Raw genomic sequence first — 24,699 nt, 5'->3', positions numbered from 1 at the left:
ACATGGTTGCTGCTGGTGGTTATATTTTGGGAAGCAGAGGACAGTGAAGTTGCTCTATGGTTTCTAGCTTTCAGGCAGCACCTGCCTCCATAACCACTCTGTCTAACCAGCCACTGGATGCTTTGAACATGAAACACCTTTCTCTTCCCTTTCTGTCCCCATATTTTGCTAATACTCATACTGGTGTATGCCCCCCAGTCCCATCTGGATAAACCCTCAGGCACACCACATGGTCGAAATATAACCAAAAGTTTATTTTACATATCTCCTTAGCTTCAAACCACCTCCTTTCTGGTGTCTCCCTTTTGACACAAGTTCTCTCTACACCTGGTGCACTCTCTACAGTAATATAATCGCTTTATGAATAGTTCCTAGTGGTGACATGTATCAGTCTTTTGTTCATACCCCAGTTTTTGTAAACAGCAATTAACAGCATGCATAATGGATTAAGCAATAAGAGTGGTAGTAGCTAAATGTGGTGCATAGCAGTATAGCAATGGCCAAATGCCAATAAAAAAATATAAAAAAATACATTAAAACTATTATACCTATCTAAAATATTAAGAACCAGTGATATAAATGTAAAAATCATAGTGCAGTCCTTTTTGTAAATTATCAAGTCTAAAATAATCCTGAGCCTCTGTAACAGCCAAGGTGGAGATCTACTCCAACCTTTGTTAAAACTTTAATATCAGCCACATCCACCTCTAAAAGGCAATCTTTCACACAAAACACATAGGTCCTTGTTGCTCATTGTCAATTATGAGAAAGTCTTTCCATTGGTGGTGAAACAGACTTATAGTGTTGTGATATCTTTGCAAGTGTAAATAATGGTACTGCCATGACTAATGAATATCACAATATGTTTCTTGTCCTGTTTATATTTCATTTGCTTTTCTCTGTGTAAAACGGTGGGTCTCTTTCAATGTTAGGGACTTCTATTCTATATTTCATGTTTTATTGTTTCTAAAACTAATTGATTACTGGCATTCAGAGCTATCAAAATGCTATTGTGATTCGGTACAAACTATTCTACTTATATTACATCTCTGTCAGCCAATATTGATGTGAATGTTTATCTGTGATCAGAAGAGTCTTAATATCTTTTTACCACATGCCTGTTACTTGATGTATTTGCTTATAAGAAAGTTTTCGTTCAGTTCTGTCTTGTATCTTAAGTGGACAGATATGAGGAGGTTTGATTCTACACACCTTCATTTCGCATATGTAAAAATACATACGTGAAACTGTATTACCAAAGAATGAGTATTGTCAGAAGAAATGTGTTTTGCCAAGTGTGAGAAATATGAGAAGTGTTTGATTAAAAAAAGTTATTGATTTAAAAACTCATTCAGTATCATTACTTTAAAAAAGGGGTCAAGTTAATGTTATCACATTGTTTGAAGAATGCACTACAGTGGATTACTGACCTGTGAGATTAAACAACTGTTCTAAAATACATAAAACCCACACCTTTATCAGTGACATCATACCCTTTTCATTTTAGGACAACAAGCAACAACAACAACAGTAATTAGAATGCTGAATACAAGAGACAAAAGATAAGTATAATATTTAACTACTGACTTTTACACTGTGCAGTGTTAATGCAACTGATGTACTACCTGTGTCCTGCAATTTACCCTATCCATTTCTGTGTCTTCTCTACATAGACAGAACTGTTAATGAACCTTCAGTTTTGACCATTATTCAACATTATTTTTAATTAGACCGTGAGACAGGATAATTCAGAGTTGACAAGAAACAGTATGGTATGCAGGTGTGTTAGGTGTGGACAACATTCTATAGGCATGCCGCACCCCAGTGCCAAGTATGGGGCTGGTTGTAAAGGCCTCAGCAGTATCCAGCCGAAATCCTTCACGGTGTACCACATCCTCAATTTCTCAATAAGAGATCTTATAGACCCATAAACTATGCACCCATAATCAGACCAAGAGTGCATGAAGGCCCAGTAAAACTGCAAAAGCAAGTTGAGTACTCTCCCCATGAATTATGACTAACACATTTTAAATACTGAGTACTTTGAGTGATCATCTTTTCAGGTTCCTAAGATGTGGCATAATGCAAGTTAAGAGTCAAAGGTGAGGCCCAGAAACCTCACCTCATATTTAAAATTAAGAACAGTGTCCCTCATCATCAACTCAGGAAAGTGGAAAACAGAATGTGAACTGTTAAAAAGAATGCATTCAGACTTCTTGGTTGAGAAATTAAAACTGTTTTTCTCTGCTGTTGCTGCAACCATCAAATAGTCAACTGAAACTGACAAGTTGTTGTTGAAAGGTTCAAAGGGACAAAACAAAGAGAAATCATCAATAAACAAAGAACTTTGGACAAGACATTTAACTGTCGATGTTATAATGTTAATAGTTATGGCAAGGACAGTCACACTTAAAACACTACCTTGAGGAACATTCTCTTGCTCAGTGCAGTCGTGGAGAACAGAACTGACTCAATATCTTAAATAGCGTGAAAGGAACAACTGCATAAGGATAGGAAGACATCCTCAAAACTTCCATTCATGGTGCTGCCCAAGGATATTGTGCTGCCAAGGAGTATTGTAAGCCTTTTTGATGTCAAAAAATATACCCATTAAGTGATTCCAGCATAGTAAAGCCTGTCGTATAGCTACTTCCAGGAGGGCTTTGTTACCAAAGGTGGAGTGGTATCTGATGAACGCACACAGAAAGCAACTAAGAAACTACCTGGGTTCTATGATTCAGAAAAGGCAGCACTTGAGCATCTGATACAAGGTATTTCCCATACAGCTAGTGAGGGCAACACTATGACAACTACTTTGGGTATGTGTGATCCTTCCCAGGTTTTAAAAGTGGAATTAAAGTTGCTTCATGCAACAAGTCAGGAAAGTATCCTTACTCCAAAAGGAGGTTAATATGGACAAGGAAATTTCTTTGTTTTGCCGTATGAGGATTTGTACCAGACCGGAAACACAACCATCATGGTGGGCGCACAATAGTGAAGACTGGATGTTCTGCAGACAACTTGCTGTGTTTGAACACCATAACAGCATCCAGGAGTGGGTGGATCATATTACCAAAGTGATCCACCATGCCATAGAAACATACATTCTGCAGTCTTCAGGCCAGCTGAAAAGGCATCTTGCCCCTGATAGAGTGATGAATGCCACTTTGCAGTAAGGACCAGGTGGGTGGCTCTGTGTAGATTCAAGTGTTAACCAACAGCAAAGATCTATGCAGCCCTTTGAGAAGCAGGTGAAAAATACTAACGAATTATTAGACACACCAAAAATAAATCATGACAACAGTTCCTGAGTACCATAAACCACTCCAGTAAAAGTATAGTCATTTGAGAGACCACCAGGAGGATTTCTAGGAGAAGTGGGAGGTACCCAGTGCCTGATGTAATGGTGAATGGAAATCTCCAGACCAACCCATGAGACATTGTCTGGGTTATGATGGCCTATATTACCAAAGTGATTGTCACTGCCAATCACGACTCAGCCTTCCGACAGAACAGAATGGCTTCTGGGAGGGGTAATTGGAACTTCAATTCCACCACTGATTAGGAATACAGCTGCCCATTTTCCATAAGGGGGCTGCATTCTGTGTTATCAGAAACTTCTGACAGATCAGATGGTCATGATGGGGTCCATTATATTTAAGGATCTATACCAGGACAATGAAAGACAGCATGCATGTACATGTTTTTGTTAGTTTTTAGATTTAAGGTAGGACACAAAAGACATAGGTACACTTTCAGTCTTGATTCTGTACTTATCAACAACTGCACAATACCTCAGCTGCATGGTAACCCTTCCATCATTTATAATAGAGCTCTAATGCTACTGTCAAATCCTTTGATAATTTTGAGTGTAACAACACAAACAAATAACATGAAAATTATGGATTGCATGTAATATTTATTTCACATTAATTACTTGTAACATGGATCCACAGTTTCTATAATTTTTAATGACATATATGTAATATACAACACACACAACATCAAATCAAATGGCAAAATTTCAAAACTGAAATAAAAAGGTAACAGCTAAAAGTGAGTATTACATCATTTAAGAAATTAATTTCACAGCCTCCTTAGGATGTATAGTAATATTTGTCCACAAGTATAAGTATTTAGTAGTTTTTACTCCATAAAGGAACAGAAGACAAATATATCCATAATAAAACACTGCTCCGCCCAAATTTGTGAGCACTTTCCTTAATTTGCATATTATTCATACTTTTGCATAAACTCTTCATGATAAGCCTTGAATTTCTTCATAATACTCTTCAGTTTATCTTGCTGAGGCAAAATAGTAGTTCTGGAAAAGAAAATATGTATGACTGTTAACCTTCCAAGAATCTATAATGCAACAGTAAACTAATGAAATACCTGTAGTTCAAATCTTAAACAATGGATACATGCTGAAAAATGCAAGGTAAATGAAAAACTACATTGCTTAGAAAAACAGAGTAGAATTTCATTCCTTTCACATTCTCTAAAAAATTCTGTCTGCTAATAAATTGAATGAACAAGGAAAAAGGGAAATATGAAGAGCTGCTAAAAAGAATAAAATTTCAGTCACTCCAAACCTCTGAAGGTGGTCATTGCTTATTAATCGTTTCTGTATCTCGTGTAGCAACTATACTGTAATTATTCTTATTCCAGTGACTGGCAGGTAAATACTTCTCTTTTTCACATACATAATTTACATTCAACATTTCATATCAGAACTGATAACTGATTTCATACCTGAAATGATAAGTTCCTGGTTTTTGCCCGAATCCTGATCCTGGTACAACAGAGATACCAGTTGCCTCCAGTAATCCCAATGTATAAAATGTATCTGGTGGTAAATTATTTTGTTTAGCTGTCTTTATAGCATTGGGTGGAAGATGTAACTGAAATGAAAGTTGATAGCAGGACATGAACAATAAATACAGAAGAATAAAAGTGTAAAAATTGGCTGTTTCACTACAGAATAAAGGAACAGCACTTGCTATCTGAATAGGGAGGAAAAGGATTGGAGAAAGCTGGCTCCATTCAGCAAACAGGTTGCAATAGGGAATGGAGCAGCATAAAGATAACATGTTCTGACTTCTTTACATCAGTGCTTAGTGATCTTCACCAAGCATTTATGATGGTAAACAAGAGATGTGCTTTATTATGTATTTCAACTGTTGTAGTCTGAGGAATTGCAACTAACCCTAACAATGGGCCTCCAATAACTTAATCACTCATTTTCAGCCCAATAATGCAACATGACATTCACTACATAATGGTTTCTATAATGCTAGACATAGTATTGTATCACTACTACAATAAGAAAAATTCCAGAAAGGGAACCATGACCAAAAATGAGGAAAGGCTACTCCACTCACATGTAGCTGATTGATGCAGTGCACAGAGACATTTGATAGTAGAAATATTTTACTACATTTCCAAGCTCATGTATGTGCTTATGCTAGAAAAAGAGCAAGTGGCTGTTTACAAACTGATAGGTTGCCTTGCCTTATATTTTGATTAAACACTGTAGAACATGTTTTCCAGTTGCCACATATTTTAAGAGTGTTGGAGTTTTACCTGTGGGAATGCGTACATGGCACCTTGCACTTTGTTGCAGGACATCCCCTTCAGACTGTTGAATGTTTCTACAACAATCTTTGCTCTTACACTGAGTGAGTTTAAAATAGCCTCTTTTTCTACAGCATACTGCTTGTATGACGGAGCTCCTGGCTGAGGTGGTTTGACTATGCAGTCGATTGCAACCTGTACACAAAATCACAATATACACACACATGCAAATGCACCACCCTTAAAAAGAGAGAGAGAGAGAGAGAGAGAGAGAGAGAGAGAGAGAGAGAGAATAATCATTACAGCATACTGCTAATTAAATATGAGCATCAATTTAAATGAAATGATGAATCCATTGTCAAAGTAAAACATACACTAACATGTGGCTCAATGACTTAGTGGCTAGGCATCAGACTAAAGATCTACAAGTCTGATGTTGAACAATCTGACAATTGTAGAATCTTTTCTTCCAGTTATCTCCTCTTTTACATTTGGCAATAATTTGCATGTAAAAAATGCTTAGATGCACCATGATTTGGAGTCCACATTAAACTGTAGGTCCCCTTATAACTGGCTGCGTCAATTATTCATCATAGGTTGGAAAGAGAAAATATACTGCTTCCAAAATGACTATGCATATTAAAATGGCATGGTCTTCAACCTTAGGATTGAGTACAGTTTTATCTTACCTACTAAGCTAAAATTTAAAAATTTCTTACTAAGCAGTCAGGCTATGTAAAATTTTCATGCGCAGAAATCTATGTACTTGTAAAATAAATTTAGAAATTGATTATCACATTTTATGAAAATTGTCGTTGTGTGACCATTACATATAATTATTTATTTCTTCAGTAATATTTACTGTAAAAAAATTTGTACTAACAATGAGATGCAAGTGAACTTTTATGCTGCTTAAGTAAAATGTGTGTTTTATTTGGCAGGTTTACACTTCTTACTGTTTGCATATTAATCTGTAAAAGTAAGCTTTGGCCACACCAAACCTGAAAGATGCGGATGTTAAACTGAAACTAAGAAACTGTTGAGTGACATTTTTGCTGAGGTACTAAATAAAAGAACAATTAACTTGATAAACCTTTAATTATAATGTGTAAACACCTACACCTCGCTCTACTTAATTTCAATTACGTTTCACACAGTTTTCTGATGTATCTGCAGTTCTGTGCTTAAAAGTTTAAGAGAGACAGTCCCAATGGGAGTCTCATTGATACACTGGTAGTAGTGATTAAAATAGATTGAAGAATGACTATATTATGTAAAGCATAGATTGTTACTCACCTTATAGTGGAAATGTTGAGTCACTGCCAGGCACAATAGAAAGACTGCTAAACAAGGAAGCTTTAAGCCAAAAAGCTGCCTTCTGAATTAGACAAAACACACACACACACACACACACACACACACACACACACACACACACTCAAAATCACCCTCTCCAAACCTTCCAGGAATTTCTCACTTCCAGCCTTGCCTCTCAATCCTTCTTAAAAAACCTTAATCCTACTCCCAACATCACCACTGCTCAAGCCCAGGCTATCCGTGATCTGAAGGCTGACCGGTCCATCGTCATCCTTCCGGCAGACAAGGGTTCCACGACCGTGGTACTTGATCGTCGGGAGTATGTGGCTGAGGGACTGCGTCAGCTTTCAGACAACACCACATACAAAGTTTGCCAAGGTAATCCCATTCCTGATGTCCAGGCGGAGCTTCAAGGAATTCTCAGAACCTTAGGCCCCCTACAAAACCTTTCACCTGACTCCATCAACCTCCTGACCCCACCAACACCCCGCACCCCTACCTTCTACCTTCTTCCTAAAATTCACAAACCCAATCATCCCGGCCGCCCCATTGTAGCTGGTTACCAAGCCCCCACAGAACGTATCTCTGCCTACGTAGATCAACACCTTCAACCCATTACATGCAGTCTCCCATCCTTTATCAAAGACACCAACCATTTTCTCGAATGCCTGGAATCCTTACCCAATCTGTTATCCCCAGCAACCATCCTTGTAACCATTGATGCCACTTCCCTATACACAAATATCCCACACGTCCAGGGCCTCGTTGCGATGGAGCACTTCCTTTCACGCCGATCACCTGCCACTCTACCTAAAACCTCTTTCCTCATTACCTTAGCCAGCTTCATCCTAACTCACAACTTCTTCACTTTTGAAGGCCAGACATACCAACAATTAAAGGGAACAGCCATGGGTACCAGGATGGCCCCTTTGTACACCAACCTATTTATGGGTCAATTAGAGGAAGGCTTCTTGGTTACCCAGGCCTGCCAACCCAAAGTTTGGTACAGATTTATTGACGACATCTTCATGATCTGGACTCACAGTGAAGAAGAACTCCAGAATTTCCTCTCTAACCTCAACTCCTTTGGTTCCATCAGATTCACCTGGTCCTACTCCACATTCCATGCCACTTTCCTCAACGTTGACCTCCATCTGTCCAATGGCCAGCTTCACACATCCGTCCACATCAAACCAACCAACAAGCAACAGTACCTCCATTATGACAGCTGTCACCCATTCCATATCAAACGGTCCCTTCCGTACAGCTTTGTGGCTAACGAATCTGCTCCAATCCCGAATCCCTGAACCATTATACCACCAACCTGCAAACAGCTTTCGCAACCCATAACTACCCTCCCAACCTGGTACAGAAGCAAATAACCAGAGCCACTTCCTCATCCCCTCAAACCCAGAACCTCCCTCAGAAGAACCCCAAAAGTGCCCCACTTGTGACAGGATACTTTCCGGGACTGGATCAGACTCTGAATGTGGCTCTCCAGCAGGGATACGACTTCCTCAAATCCTGCCCTGAAATGAGATCCATCCTTCATGAAATCCACCCCACTCCACCAAGAGTGTCTTTCCGCCATCCACCTAACCTTCATAACCTCTTGGTTCATCCCTATGAAATCCCCAAACCAACTTCCCTACCCACTGGCTCCTACCCTTGTAACCGCCCCTGGTGTAAAACCTGTCCCATGCACCCTCCCACCTCCACCTACTCCAGTCCTGTAACCCGGAAGGTGTAAACGATCAAAGGCAGAGCCACATGTGAAAGCACCTACGTGATTTACCAACTGACCTGCCTACACTGTGAAGCCTTCTATGTGTGGATGACCAGCAACAAACTGTCCATTCACATGAACGGACACAGGCAGACAGTGTTTGTTGGTAATGAGGATCACCCTGTGGCTAAACATGCCTTGGTGCACGGCCAGCACATCTTGGCACAGTGTTACACCGTCCGGGTTATCTGGATACTTCTCACTGACACCAACCTATCAGAACTCCGGAGGTGGGAACTTGCCCTTCAATATATCCTCTCTTCCTGTTACCCACCTGGCCTCAACCTCCGCTAATTCCAAATTGCCGCCCCTCGTACATCACTTGTCACTCAACAACATCTTTGCCTCTGTACTTCCGCCTCGACTGACATCTCTGCCCAAACTCTTTGCCTTTACATATGTCTGCTTGTGTCTGTATATGTGTGGATGGATATGTGTGTGTGTGCAAGTGTATACCTGTCCCTTTTTCCCCCTAAGGTAAGTCTTTCTGCTCCTGGGATTGGAATGACTCCTTACCCTCTCCCTTAAAACCCACATCCTTTCGTCTTTCCCTCTCCTTCCCTCTTTCCTGATGAAGCAACCGCGGGTTGTGAAAGCTTGATATTTGTGTGTGTTTATGTGTTTTTTATTGTGTCTATCTACAATTCTATGACTTACCAAACGAGAAAGATATAAATCTCTTCACACACATAATCACTGGCTCTGGCTGCCAAGGCTACCTCGTTGGGCAGAGACATTGGTCATGTGTGTGAGAGTTGCACTTGCATATATATATGTGAGTGAGTGAGACTCAACAATTCCACTGTATGGTGAGTAGCAATCTATCCTTTTCATGATATTGTCATTATTCTGTCCTGGATTTTCCATTGTTCGATAGATTGAAGAATGAGACGCAAAAGATGTTAGCGCTCTTTTCTGTGGAGTCTGAAGGTAAGTACTTGCCACACTTACTTTCTCTTTGTGAAATTTATACATAAAATTCACCATACACAACAACAAAAGAGTAGACATGTAACAATCCATTTTTAGCTATATGCTTGATGAGTAATACTGTTTTTTTAATAATAATTGCCACATGTAGTATATATCAGAAAATTTACCTAAAAAGAAGCATAAAGAAGGTAAATAACAGAAACTAGCAACAAATATTAATCCAAAAATACTGAACTGTATTCATTTCCTGTTTTTAAGTATAAAAGCACATTGTGGGCCCAGAATCTACAAATGAAAGTTGATTAAGTGTTTAGCAGCCATTTATATTTCTGCTTCCCATGGGAGATACCATAAACAATGATATATCCAGTAATCTGTGATATTGATTATGATCTTGCATTGAATTATGTTCTTGTACATAAATAAAAAAGTATTTCACCATGCAATTAATGTAAAATAAAATCAGTTAGCACTCAAAACATTTTTCTTTTTAAGTGAGGGAGAGTACCTGTCCTGGAAGAGTAGCACCTGACAGAACACTAAAGCCTTTCAAGCACATTTCTTTCACATCTGGATCTAGGTTGATCACCTCACAGTATCCTCCTCGTAGTCCACATTCACCCATGTATCCTGTAATAAACAACATACCGTAACAACACTGACACTGTTAAAGTTAATTGAGGTATTATTTTGTACTTTCAGTACTAAAATCCATGACAAATTACAAAAAAATTATAGAACAAACAAAACTATGTCAAACACAATATACATTTCACCTTTTGATGCAGACATGAAAGAGGCCATCTCCATCTCACTATACGGTGGTCCCATTTCCATCATAACCTTTTTAAATGAATAGAATTTAGTTTCTTCTGCATACACATTGTCCTGGTACACCTAAGGAGAAACACATTACAACTACAACTGCAAGGAAAAGTAACTTGTTCTTCACACATATATAGAATATTAAGAATGCAATATAAAATGGCAGTCTCCTGGTTATTATAGTTGTCATTTCAAAAAACTTGTATTTATCGTTTCAGTTTATTGTAATGAAGCCATTCCGGCAGTGAATGTTAAAACCTGCATCATTCTCCCTCTTAATTTACTCTTATTTATTTTAAATTTAACAGACACTGACAGTAGTAATATACTTGTATAGCTGAAATATGTTTTAAAACATGCAATATTTTATGAATGTTTGAAAATTCAAATAGATCTTTACTTCAAAAATATTAAAACTGTGATCACATTTGCCTCAGGAAATTTATCTGTTAATTATGTTTTGGATCAAGGCATATATACCTTCAACCCTCCCTCCCACTCCTTGTCTTTTTCTCTCTCACACAACACCACAATACATGACCTCTCACCCCCGGCCAAGATGCAGGACTATAGTCCCAGCACAGTGTATTCATCTGCCACAAAGCTGCAGATGTTAGCTTTATTCCAAAGTTACATACATTATACCAAGTAAAACTACTTTGCTGAAGCATGCATTATATGTGAACCCTTAACCAGGGGAGGTTAAGTAGGCAAGATATCTCTTGTCTGCTAAATTTCCCTTGATTTTCAGTCAAGGGCAACTTCCCCAACAGCCGTTCCTGCACCCTAAAGCTTTGTGCATCTGTTTACTTCTAACTCTTTCTTCTGTTCTGCCAGGAGCACTAGTCCCTGTTTGCAAAAGCTAACAGTTTTATGTCTTTCTGTGTTTTCATCTCCCATCATTTGATGAGTAGATTTTCTCTGTTGTAAGTATAAACAAAATATTACTTTAAACACTGGACAGATTGAAAGTACCATAAAATCAATGCAGTGCCTACCCTTGAGAATTTCCTTTCAGAAAACTGGTAGGCATTATTAACTGGTTTCTCATTGAGGGCAAAAATCACACTCTGATAGTGAATGTCTCCAAATTCCTGGAACATGGCATTTTAACAATTTGCAAGATGAATACTTAATACAGTTTTCATTGCATGTTTTTCTGGCAAAAATGAAAGTCTCTTTCAGATCTTAATTTTATTATGAGTTGGTTTCTTGACATCACTGGATAAGTGGATGTCATGTGGCTTAGAAAGCAGCAAGGTTTATAAAAATCTAAGGTGGAGTGCCATACAGTTTAAGTTTTCTCCCTGTTGATAATTAACTTCATAAGGAGTAGGTGCTTTGTGTGACTATTAATATGTATATCTGGTTAAAGACTCATCTAAAAGAGACTAAGAGTGGATACCAGATATTATTTTTATTACATACTTCTGCAGTGTGAATACTTAATTGTGAAATGCCACAGAACATGATGCCATAAGCCATCAGTGAATAAAACAAGAAAATTATAACATTACAACATATACATTGAGCTAGAAAATCACACGGAGCACAGCAAAACAAATTGCCATCTACTGGAACTTATTGTGGAGCACACAATGTGCTTTTGGTCAAAACATCTGTGTAATGAAAAATATTGGGCATCTGAAGATAGGTATGGTAGCCTGAAACTAGTTATGAAACTAAAATAAAAAAAAAAGCATGTGTGGCTGGTTGCGTCATTCACCAACTGTCGTTAATGGCTGTGGAGTTCACAAGACCCAACATCAATAAAATAACATTGCAACATTTTGTTGGGAAGTGAGTGAATTTTCTTTTGATCACTGCATGTTCGCAGAGTGCCAGAATTTTATCAGTGTTGTTAACAGCCAAATCAGTCACACTGCACACAGGCAGCTGAACTGCAGGAACTCAGTAGGAAATGCTGTCTCATGACTCCAGTGGAAATTACCAGAAACACAGTCATTCAGGTGGCTCTGGATAAGGAGGTGCATCAGAAAGCTCTACAATTTGAGGGCCCTTCTTTGGATTATGTTTTAACATGGACTGAATCCTTCAAAATTTCCCAGGCTGTGGGCCATTGATTAGAATACTGTTGTGAGGTGTTTATCATTGTGTCAGATCAAGGAGAGGGATCCAGTGTTGCCGACAGGCTCCCTGACCAGCACTTGTATCTGTAGTGCCTACACTCTTTTCAAATACTTGTCAGAGTAGACGGCCATGACAGGTTGTTACAGTGTGAGGTGTGGTGGAAGGAAGGACATCTCACATCTGTGTGCCATGCTCTGGACAAAAAAACTCACATCTTGATGGGAACTGATGGATATAAATGCGATTACATCAGATTCTCACACCACAGTGATATCACCTAAGAAACTATTCATCACACTCACTTTGCGATGTAAACAAGTTCAGCTACAGGTTGACACTGGTGCTTGTGTGCCCCTCTTAAGCACTGAAAAGTATCTCTAGCTAGGCGCACCACCCCTTCAATCCACAGCTCACTGCTGAGTGGCATATAACAAACAATACATTCCACTCAAAGGATAACTCACAATTAAAAGTCATATGACATCTCATCTTCCTTGTGGTTCACAACACAGATATAGAAAATTTTCACCTTTCACATTTGTCATCAATTGCTTGGTCCACCTGGTCTTAGTACAAGTGCTGGTTTGGGACTAGGGAACCAGAAACTTAATGGTGCACATTACATTAAGAAAATCAGCACGCCCTTGCTTCTTCCATGGATGACCCATGCCCATCACACTGTGGGATGCTGTCAAGAATGAGGTAGACAATGACAGCCTTGGACGTAACTGAAACCAAGTCTGCAAGTGAGTGGGCAATACCTTTGATTATTACGAGAAGGGTGTGACGAAGCAAGCTGGGATATTTTTACTTCCTCTCTTGTTTTGCCGTCTGCCCCCTAATCACCATTAACATACATAAGTATAATCCGCATTTTCATAAAAGAGAAAGGTGGCCCTCAGTTTTAAAATAAATAACACCAGATCTAATTTTGTGCCTAGTTTTATGTATGTAATTGATTTTCTAATTTATTGTGAGTATTCCTAGTTAGTATCTTTTATTATAGGGAGAAATCAGTAATTGTTTTGTAATGTAAATTCTATCATTGACATATAAACAAATATAAATTCTGTACTAATTATAAACATTTGGAAGACAAAATGCTAGTATTCTTAAAGTATCTATTTGGCTTTACTCGGAAACATGTTAGCAAAACCAGCCCTTTATTAATTCTGGAGTAATTAACAGTTTTGTCAAAAGTATTGTTTGCATAACTATGTATGTTAATTTCATGATTTAAACAAATAATTCGGCTTAACCCTCGCAGTAGAAGAAACTGTTAAAAAGAACCATCTTTTTGACGTATTCAGTTAATTTAATGAGTTAAGTTTTAATTGTAATTTCTGTAAATTTAACTTTGAACAATGTGTAGTTTCAGTACCTATTATTGTGATGATATATAAGGGCCTGATGTTTAGTCATGAGACAGTCAGCCTACAGCCGAGTTTCAGACAAGGAACCTGTGTTGGTTAGAACAGCAACAATGCATTGACTTAACAGTTAAATAAGTGTTACACCAATAGGCCGTGTAAAAACAATGACATTGTCTGTTTCCATACATACCTGTTTATTCTTCAAGAACTGTGAATTATGTGGTTATGTTTTTACTGCTCGCTGATGTTCAACAGGAAACTATTGTAGCAGTATGTGGATGTGGGCCTGCTAACTAGTAATGAGGCTTATTGAAAGATGAACAATTGCACATTGGCCATATATAACTGTGTATTATTGGGCAGTTGTGAAAAGTGAAAATAAAAGACTGAAACGCAACTGGGCATCTGTCGGCTACATCATTTTCAGAAGACGGTACTGTACGTCCACCCCCTATTTTTTCAGCCAGTACGTCGACACCTAGGACAACAAATAAAGAAACAAACAAAGCAAACTGCTACAGGAGGAAATAAGAAAAAAAGAAAAGAAAGATTAACATTGGAAAAGAGCACCTGTATGGAGACTTCAAGATTACAGTTAGTTGCCAGTCAGAGAGTGATATGTATCTCATTCCAAAACCAGATGAGCTTTTTTCTGCACTGGTAGGAGGCCAACGTTATCTAAAGGTCAATCTCTCCAAAGCTTGCTTACAACTACCCCTGGATAAGAAATCGTGGAAAGTCCTCATAGTCAGTGTGCCACATGGATTACACTGGCCCTCCTATCGGCACCATATCTTGCCACATTTCACTTGGACAAACAGCTGGTGGTGATGGCAGATGCCTCTGAAAGAGGCCTGGAGACTGTCTTGACACATAGAGATGTAGTAGGCTCTGAACATATGATTGCATTTTTGTCAAAGATGAATTTCCATGTTATTTGATTATGTGTTTCTTTCCCTTAATAAAATGAACCTACTTAGAAATACATACATCAAAAAAGTTTTGCATCACCCCAGTTCCCAGAACTCCTGAAGGTAGATGTTGACTGTGGATTTTGTATCACAGACATAGCCCCTTTGACTGTTCAGAGATCTCACTAAACCCACCCAAAGATGTAAACAACTATGCATGAGCAGCACCTATCAGACGGAGGGGGCCGGACACCTTATCAGTTGCAGTCATTCCACCAGGAAAGAGGTATATGGCTTGTGTTGTATATAGTTCAACCATGAACCTAGATGGTCAGTACCATGGTTCGATCATGTCTGCATTGTTACTTTTTGTGCCAGGAAGGGCTCTCAACAAGGGAAGTGTTCAGGCGTCTCGAAGTGAACCAAAGTGATATTGTTCAGACATGGAGGAGATACAGAGAGACAGGAACTGTCAAGGAAATGCCTTGCTCACGCCGCCAAAGGGCTACTACTGCAGTGGATGTCCTCTACCTACAGATCATGGCTTGGAGGAACCCTGACAGCAGTGCCACCATGTTGAATAATGCTTTTTGTGCAGCCACAGGACATGACTCAAACTGTGCGCAATAGGCTGCACGATGCACAACTTCACTCTCAATGTCCATGACGAGGTCCATCTTTGCAACCATGACACCATGCAGCGCGGTATATGTGGGCTCAACAACATGCCGAATGGTCAGCTTAGGATTGGCATCACATTCTCTCCACCGATGAGTGTCGCATATGCCTTCTACCAGACAATCATCAGAGATGTGTTTGGAGGCCACCTGGTCAGGCTGAACACCTTAGACGCACTGTCCAGTGAGTGCAGCAAGGTGAGGTTCCCTGCTGTTTTGGGGTGGCGTTATGTGTGGCAGAAGTTTCCGCTGGTGGTCATGGAAGGCGCCATAATGGCTGTACAATTCATGAATGTCATCCTCCAACTGATAGTGCAAGCATATTGGTGATGCATTCGCCTTCATGGACAACAATGCACAACCCCATTGTGCATATCTTGTGAATGACTTCCTTCAGGATAACGACATTGCTCGACTAGAGTGCCCAGCATGTTCTCCAGACATGAACCCTATCGAACATGCTTGGGACAGATTGAAAAGGGCTGTTTATGGACGATGTGACCCACCAAACATTCTGAGGGATCTACACTGAATGGCCATTGAGGAGTGGGACAGTCTGGACCAACAGTGCCTTGATGAACTTGTGGATAGTATGCCACAACATATACAGGCACGTATGAAGGCAAGAGAACGTGCTACTGGGTATTAGAGGTACCGGTGTGTACAGCAATCTGGACCACCACCTCTGAAGGTCCCGCTGTATGGTGGTACAACATGCAGTGTGTGGTTTTAATGAGCAATAAAAAGGGCGGAAATGATGTTTATGTTGATGTCCTTTCCAATTTTCTGTACAGGTTCCGGAACTAAGGCTATGCAAAACTTTTTTTAATGTGTGTATTATGCTATTCTGAATTTTTCATAAAATATCCATCTATATACTTTTCTGTTTCTAGGCATTACATATTTATTATATGAGCATTTGTATCATAATATCACTCTCATGATCATTTTAACCATGTATCATCTCATCTCCATTTTTGACTTGTCCTATATCATCATGTGCTCCTCTGCACACAATATATGATCTATAGGATAAATAAAATTACAATTACAATACTGCCTCTATGACTTATATTATAAAGATAGGTTAAAGAAAGGCAAACCTACATTTATGACATTTGTAAACTTAAAGGAAGCTTTTGACAGTGTTGACTGGAATACGCTTCTTGACAGTTTGAAGGTAGAAGGGCTTAAATACAGGGAGCAAGATGTTATTTACAACTTGTACATAAACCAGACAGCAGTTGAAAGAATTAGAGAGCATGAAAGGGAAACAGTAGTTGAGAGGAGAGTGAGAGAGAGTTTTAGCGTACACCCAGTGTCCTCCTATCAGTTCATTGGACAAGCAGTAAAGGAAACCAAAAAATATTTGGAAAAGGAATCAAAATGCTGAGAGAATTAGGTTAGGAAATGAGACTATAAAAGTAGTAGGAAAGTCTTGCTATTTGGACAGTGAAGTGTTTCTTAATGGCCGTGGCAAGTAAAGTATTTGTGAATAACAGAAATTTGTCAACACTGACTGTAAATTTAAGCGTTAGAAAGTCTGTTCTGAAGTCTTTAGTATAGTCTTATACAGAAGTGAAATGTGGATGGTTAACATTTCAAACAAGAGGAGAACAGAAGATTTTGAAATGTAGTGCTACTGAAAAATGCTGAAGATTATAGGTATAGATCATGTGACCAGTGAGCAAGTACCATAAATTGGACCAACTTTGGTCATTTGGGAAACTTGGTCCCACGTACAGGGAAAAGATTTTTGTTTTCCTCCAGAGACTATTCTTAAGATGCTGGAAATCCAGGTGTTCTATACTCTTTTGCTAGTATGTATAGTCTCAACCTAAGTTGGTCACACTGGTTTCCAATTTAGTTTTCATGTTGGAAGCATTTTTACAAGGCATTCCCCTCGTTTGTCATGGTAAAGTAGTACAAGAACTTTCTTGTCTGTGGATCTCAATTTCACCCTTAAAATTCAAGTAACTACCAGTTTCCTTACATTATTTAATGACATTACCTCATTAGTAAATTTCTGTGTACTTTCTTCCAACATTTTGAAATTACACTTGATGTTGCAACTTTGTTGTGGGCCAAAGTCACACCAGTTTCAAGTAAGTACACTTACTCATGGTGCAAAACTACAAATGGAGAAAATATCAAGACTCTGCCTAAGGATGTGTTTCCAAAATTGCTTAAGAAGTTTGTGACAGAATCTCATTAAGGCAAAGAAGAAAACAGGGTTTCAGATTTTAGAGGTTATGTAGCTATCCTTTTGATGCAAATGCATTTCTGAAAAGACTGCCTGGTGCTGAAAGGTCTGTGAATGCTGAATGCACCACTGAAGCATTCTTTGAAACAGCAATTAGTCTGAGAAGAGAGGCTACACCTGTTGTAAGAAAAAAATGGAAACTGAAAAATGTGGAGCCTGGAAAAGGAATCACCCCTGAAGACATGGAAGTGCAAATGCTTGACTGACCTGTAAATGAGAGGAAGAGGAATGAGGGAAGGCCACGAAAAAATTACTGGTGTATCAGTTCCTCCAGTCATGAGTCTGACTTCAGTGTTGTTGATTCTCCAAATGATAACCTGGAGGGTGGGCAGCAGGACTGTGGTACTAATGAATACCCTAACTAAAAAAAAAAACACTTACCATATGGGATGGGAAGAGTCCTAACTAAAAAAAGAAGATGAATCATGCAAAGAAGACCTGAAAGAAAATGACTACATTGCAGTCAGTTATAACAGACAACTCCACCCTGGCACAGAAGATGGAATGAAGAAAATTAGAGTGATGTGCATGGAGAAAATTATGAATTTCTGGAAGTGGCCACTATAAGAGAAAGAAGACGTAATGACCTGTGATTTTTCAGATGTAAAAATGAGTATAAATGAGTCCACACCAATTAGGAGAGGATATTACTGTGTTCTGAAACTGGCTAACTTCATTCTTTTCTCAACTCATAAATAAACTTGCCCTGTTTGTATTACACAGGTTTGTATAACATTTTCATTCAATAAAATGTTCAGTGAAATATCAATACGTAACTTAAACTACTTTTTTTTCTTCCTTACTTTAGCTTAGAACCTGGATTAATATCATACATGGAAAATTTTGAGCAACCAAGAAAAAATGTTTTCCAAAAAATCAAACTGTTGAATAGGCTAAAGTTGTCCTATAATGGGGCAACATTAACTAATTTCAAATTTTTTTCAAACACCTTCTGTGTCAATAAGTACTTAGAAACTCACCACTTTTATTACAGGATTTTTTTGGAATTTTTAGAAGCAAAAATGAAGGACATAATAAATTTTAAACCTGAAAAGCTGAAAAATGTGGTCCAAAATTGGCCCAGTTTACAGTAGTGAATAGAACTGGGGAGAAATTAAATTTGTGGCACAACTTTATGAAAAGAAGTGATCAGTTGAGAGGACACATTCTAAGGCATCAAGCAATGACCAGTTTAGTATTGGAGAGAAGTGGCGGGGGTATGAATTGTAGAAGGAGACCAAGACTCGAATACAGTAAGCAGGTTCAAGAGGATGTAGGTTGCAGTAGTAATTCAGAGCTGAAGAGGCTCACACAGCTTAAACTAGCTGGGAGAGCTGCGGTAAACCACTTTTTGGACTGAAGACCACAACAACAACAACAACAACAACAACAACAACTAATTGTCATGCAGCTCTGCAATGGACACTATTATAGAACATTTAGCAAGAAAATTTTTCAGCCACTAAATGTAAATATTCAGATAATTTGTAGAAACAGGAGCTAGTGAAGAATGTTCTTAATTTTTTATTGAAGTGAAAGGGAATTTTTTGCTTTATGTGGGACAGGAGTGTGTTGAATACCTTCTCACTGGAGTGTAAGATTCTATTCTGAATAATACACAAGGAGGCAAAGTCCACATGAAAACTGGTTTTGTTGTGTATTGTGACCATTAATCACAGTTCAATAGATATTGATTTCTATTAACAGCTACAAAAAACATTAAGGAATAGATGGTTTGGGAAGCGATCAATAATCCCAAGATCTGTAAAAAGGCTTCTGCAAGAGATGCGCTAATCAACAGTATCCAGACATCACTATGTAATGCGGAATTAACCACTATGTCACAAGAGGCAGACCCACCAGCATAAAAGGAAGTGGGGAGTATTGTGCTATCAGTAGAAAAGCAGTAACACCAGAATGGGTTGACCAGGACAGCTCAGGGATTTCGGACATGGACTAATTTGGATGCCGTCTAAGTAACAAATCCATTATGGACTGTTCAACCCTTCTAAAGGTATGAGATTTACACTCTGCAGAAGAGTGTGCACTGATATGAAACTTCCTGGACGATTAAACCTGTGTGCCGTACCGAGACTCGAACTCGGGACCTTTGCCTTTCGCGGGCAATTTGAGAATACTTTTGTTGGGCGTCCGTGAGCATTTTGGAGGCAAAAGCAATGGGTTGTTCTGAGCCGTCTGAAAAGCGGTGCGCAAGGACTGCACCGGCCCCGTAGTGAGAGGTGTCCATGGCAAGAACAAGATGTTGGCCAGGTCGATAAGTAGCCAGGCACGGGTCCTGTTCCAGCATAGTCTTCAATTTCTGGAAAGCCGCATCACATGACGTGGACCAGTGAAAAGGTATGTTTTTATGCAACAGGCGATGCAACGGCTGAGCCACCAAAGCAGCAGATGGTAAGAACTTGTGATAGTATGCTATTTTCCCCAGGAAGGCCTGCAGTTCCTTAACAGATGTTGGATGAGGAAGGGCATCAATCGCAGCGACAGTTTGCTGAAATGGACGAATACGATCCCGAGAGAGTTGAAACCCCAAGTACGTGATAGATGCCTGAAAAAATTGTGATTTCTGAAGATTACACTTAAGACCGGCAGTCTGTAAGACATGAAAAAGTGTGCAGAGATTCCGAAGATGTTCTTCAGTGGTGGAGCCAGTGACAACAATGTCGTCCATGTAATTGATACACCCAGGGACAGTGAGCAATAATTGTTCCAAGAATCGCTGAAAGAGAGTAGGGGCGCTAGCAACCCCGAATGGCAAGTGTTGGTATTGATAGAGGCCGAAAGGCGTGTTAAGGACCAGAAACTGCTGGGAAGCAGCGTTGAGAGGAAGTTGATGATAATCTTCAGACAGGTCAATTTTAGAAAAAATACTGGCCTCCAGCAAGTTTAGTGAACAGTTCTTCAGGTCGGGGCATAGGGTAAGTGTCGATGAGGCATTGAGCATTTACAGTGGCTTTGAAATCACCATAGAGATGAATATCACCATTTGGCTTAGCAACGACAATGACAGGAGAGGACCACTCACTGGAAGTGACAGGAAGCAAGACCCCGGAAGTAGTGAAACGATCCAGCTCCCGTTTTACACGATCACGAAGGGCCACAGGAATGGACCGAGCCCAAAAAAATTTAGACCGAGCAGTGGTTTTGAGTGTGAGATGAGCTTCAAAGTCGTTTGCATGGCCTAACCCAGGAGAAAAAAGGGACGAAAATGTCGTCGACAAGGAATCCAATTGAGCATAAGGAATAGCATCAGAGACAATATTGGCAGAGTCATCTATGGAGAACCAAAAAACCCGAAAGGCATCGAAACCAAAAAGATTCTCTGCGTTACTATGGTCAACGACAAATATAGGAACAGTGTGAATGATGGATTTGTGAGATACCTCAGCATTAAATTGTCCCAAGAGAGAAATCTTCTGTTTATTGTACGTCCGTAATTGCCGAGTGACAGGTGATAGGAGTGGAGAACCCAACTGAAGATACGTCTGAGAATTAATTATAGTGGCAGCAGAACCGGTATCCACATGCATGCGAACATCCCGACCAAGGATTTTGACAGTGAGGAATAATTTCCCTGAAAGGGAAGAAGTGCAATTGACAGACAACACAGAATCAGAATCAGCGTCATGTTCATGAACATCATGTATGCGGTCGGATTTGCAAACGGAAGACACATGACCTTTCTTTTTGCAATTGTGACACACAGCCCAACGTTGGGGACAATCCTCACATGAATATTTCGTAAAACACCGCGGACATGAAGAAAGTTGCCGGGGGTTTTGCTGCAGTTTCTTAGAGGGTTGTTTACGGTTAGGCCGAGGCAGCGCGTGGGAGCGTACTGCGGCCCCGTCGGGCGGCGGGGACCCACCGCACGCGTCGTCAACAGCGCACAGAGGTTGTATTTCCCCGACGTCACCCCACGCCTCTATTTGCACCCCAGCGGCGCGAGAAATTTCAAAAGACTGCGCGATGGAAAGGACTTCATCTAGAGTCGGATTCGCCAACTGAAGGGCACGTTGCCAAACTTCTTTGTCAGGCACTGACCGGATAATAGCATCCCGTACCATGGAATCCGTGTAGGATTCTTTGTGAACGTCAGTAACAAATTGACACTTTCGACTGAGGCTGTGAATCTCAGCAGCCCAAGCGCGATAGGATTGATGCAGTTGTTTTTGACAACGATAAAAGGCAACCTGAGAGGCTACCGCATGTGTTTGCTTTTGAAAATAGATAGACAGAAGTGAGCACATTTCAGCAAAGGACAGGGACACAGGATCTTTCAAAGGAGCCAATTGCGTCAACAACTGATACATTTGAGGTGAAATCCAGGAAAGGAACAGAGACTTAAATGTTTGTTCGTCCATGACATGAAATGCCAAGAAGTGCTGTCGAAGACGTTTTTCATAATCAGACCAGTCTTCCGCCGTCTCGTCGTAAGGAGGAAAAGGAGGTATAGACAACGACGAGAAATGCCCCGCATTTGAAGCCGCGACGAAATTATGAATCGCCGATGTTAGAAGTGTTTGCTGTTCAATGAGACCTTGCAATAGTTGCTCGACAGTAGCCATGGAAACCTGTGGGTCAACGATGAAAAGGAAAAATCCCATCCTCATCGCCAATTGTTATAACGTCAAGTTGAACACATATATTTCAAAATGACACAACACATATATTTCACTGAGCAAGTTGACAAAGCAAGACATGTGAACACTGTAACATTCGAATGAGCACTGAGTCCAAGTCTAGCGGCCGCTGGCTGGCTGGCCGCTTAGGTGGCGCAGCTGCTACGTGGCTGGCAGACAGCGCCGCATGTAGAGGACATGTGTAATTGCGCGGTGGCACTTTGAATGATCGGCGAGTCACAACACATATATGTGAAGAAGAGGATTTGAGTAATTTACTTCACATAATAACTCCATGAGGGTTTTCGCTTCTGAGTGAATTATTTACAGTATATCCCTGACAAAGCATGGAGTAATTGTGATCTGGTTTCATGTATATTGATTGGAGTTGCTTCTTGCATGTGTGTTATTGCTTAATCCCACAACTGTCTATAATACTGTTCTAAATTGCTTCCAGGGTGCAACTAATAAATATGTTGGCTTTCTGACTGCTGTCATTTGTTCTTTGACTGTATTCTTTATTACTAAGTTCTCTCATTCTTTACTGATTTATTCCCCGTGTAACTTTTATTATCTGAATTACAAATTTCAGACCTACAGATATTTGTTTTCAATTTTTTCAAGAGGTATCAGAGTATTTATTTTAATCTGAAATTAGTCCTGCTTCTCTGTTTGTCTTAAATGTATCACATTATATCCTTTTTCTTGCACACAGTATTTTGATTCCTTCTGTAATACATGACTTTTTTGTTATTGGTGCATACTTTATTATTTTCTTTGGAAAGCAACCGTTAAAGACTGACAGGAATTTCTCTATAAATACATCAGATTTAGAATAGATCATACATTATACGCATCAAACCATTCAGCTTCCTGTCAGACTACCTGAAACTTTCTGTTATCAGTTCCTTAATTTCTTTGTTTTGTGCTATACTACTTCATTCCAATCAGGTGGATTATTCAATGTACACCTTCAGTCATTAGTAGGGAACAGCATGTAAGTGAAGCACATTATGGAGGGTATTTCCTATTGTACCACATATCAGGGTGTCCTGCCTTTGAATCCTTATGGAAGTATACTTAGGGATTTTTTTGTATATTCCTCGATATATTCATTTGTTTGCCAGTTCACATTTTTCAGCCTTTCCAAGTCCCATGGTCCAAGGTAACCTGTGCTTGTATTTGTATACATTCAATAACTCCCCTTACTCCTATTTAGTATCAGTCATGCATACTTGAAGAATATTGTGGGAGAGGGCATGTAATTGATCTATAAGCAGTTGTCTTTGTAAACTGACTACATTTTCAAGGGAAAATACCAATAAACCAAAGCCTACCACAAGCATTATGTGCATCTGTTCCTATGTTGTCTTCAATTTCCTGTCTCCACAAGCTGTTCTCTCAGGTGTTTGCATGAGCTGACTGATTCCAGTTGAGACTCATTAATACTGTAGTTCCAGGATACCACATTTCTGTGTTTCATGGAGTGAACAATATTACATTTCTGAACATGGACAGGACAGGATTAACAGAGTACAATGAGAGAGTTCAAAGAAGAGTAATATGTTTTGTAATATTGAGAACTATGGGAGAGAGTGTCACGGACATGATACAGGAACTGGGATGGACATCAATAAAACAAGGGAGTTTCTTGTTGTAGCTTGATCTGCTCATGAAATTTGAACCTCCAACTTTCTCTCCTCCCAATGCAAAAATATTTTATTGATGCTGACCTACATGGAGAGAAACAATTATCATGATAAAATGAGGAAATTACAGCTCACTCAAAAAGATATTACTGTTCATTTTTACTGTGTGCTGTTCGTGAGTGGAATAACAGAGAATTATTGTAAAGGTGGTTGGATGAAACCTCTGCCGAGCACTCGATTTGCAGAGTAGCCACATAGATGTAGATGTAGATGTATGTGGTGTTCAAATTTCTTACTCTGCAAATAGTTCTCTCAGGTACTTGCATGAGTTGACTGATTCCAGTTGTGATTCATTGACATTGTAGTCCTAGGATACCTTTTCTCTCTCTCTCTCTCTCTCTCTCTCTCTCTCTCTCTCTCTCTCTCTCTCTCTCTCTGTCTCTGGAGTAGGTGGTGGTGGGAGGGTGCCCGGTGTAAAACCTGTCCCATGCACCCTTCCACCACCACCTACTCCAGTCCTGTAACACGGAAGGTGTACACGATCAAAGGCAGAGCCACATGTGAAAGCACCCGCGTGATTTACCAACTGACCTGCCTACACTGTGAAGCTTTCTATGTGGGAATGACCAGCAACAAACTGTTCATTCGCATGAATGG

At 39.6% G+C, this 24,699-nt stretch overlaps 1 protein-coding gene across 4 annotated transcripts in view; it reads right to left on the bottom strand.

The window, feature by feature from the left end:
- Positions 1-3,931: 3,931 nt before the first annotated feature.
- LOC124787939 (alanine aminotransferase 1-like) overlaps positions 3,932-24,699 on the bottom strand; it is a 56,169-nt gene continuing 35,401 nt past the window's right edge. For 2 of the 4 annotated variants that reach the window (XM_047254934.1, XM_047254936.1), the window contains 5 exons: positions 10,390-10,510; positions 10,122-10,243; positions 5,587-5,772; positions 4,756-4,904; positions 3,934-4,324 (listed from right to left, as the gene is read on the bottom strand). In XM_047254934.1, the coding sequence (XP_047110890.1) occupies positions 4,234-4,324; positions 4,756-4,904; positions 5,587-5,772; positions 10,122-10,243; positions 10,390-10,510 (669 nt within the window). In that variant the 3' untranslated portion in view covers positions 3,934-4,233. Of the gene's footprint in view, positions 4,325-4,755; positions 4,905-5,586; positions 5,773-10,121; positions 10,244-10,389; positions 10,511-11,436; positions 11,533-24,699 lie in introns of all 4 variants that reach the window. The other 2 variants (XM_047254933.1, XM_047254935.1) reach the window with 2 other exon arrangements.

The sequence above is a fragment of the Schistocerca piceifrons genome, chromosome 3, assembly GCF_021461385.2.
Source record: "Schistocerca piceifrons isolate TAMUIC-IGC-003096 chromosome 3, iqSchPice1.1, whole genome shotgun sequence".
Classification (NCBI taxonomy): Eukaryota; Metazoa; Arthropoda; class Insecta; order Orthoptera; family Acrididae; genus Schistocerca; species Schistocerca piceifrons.
This window is presented reverse-complemented; position numbering and strand designations above follow the sequence as displayed.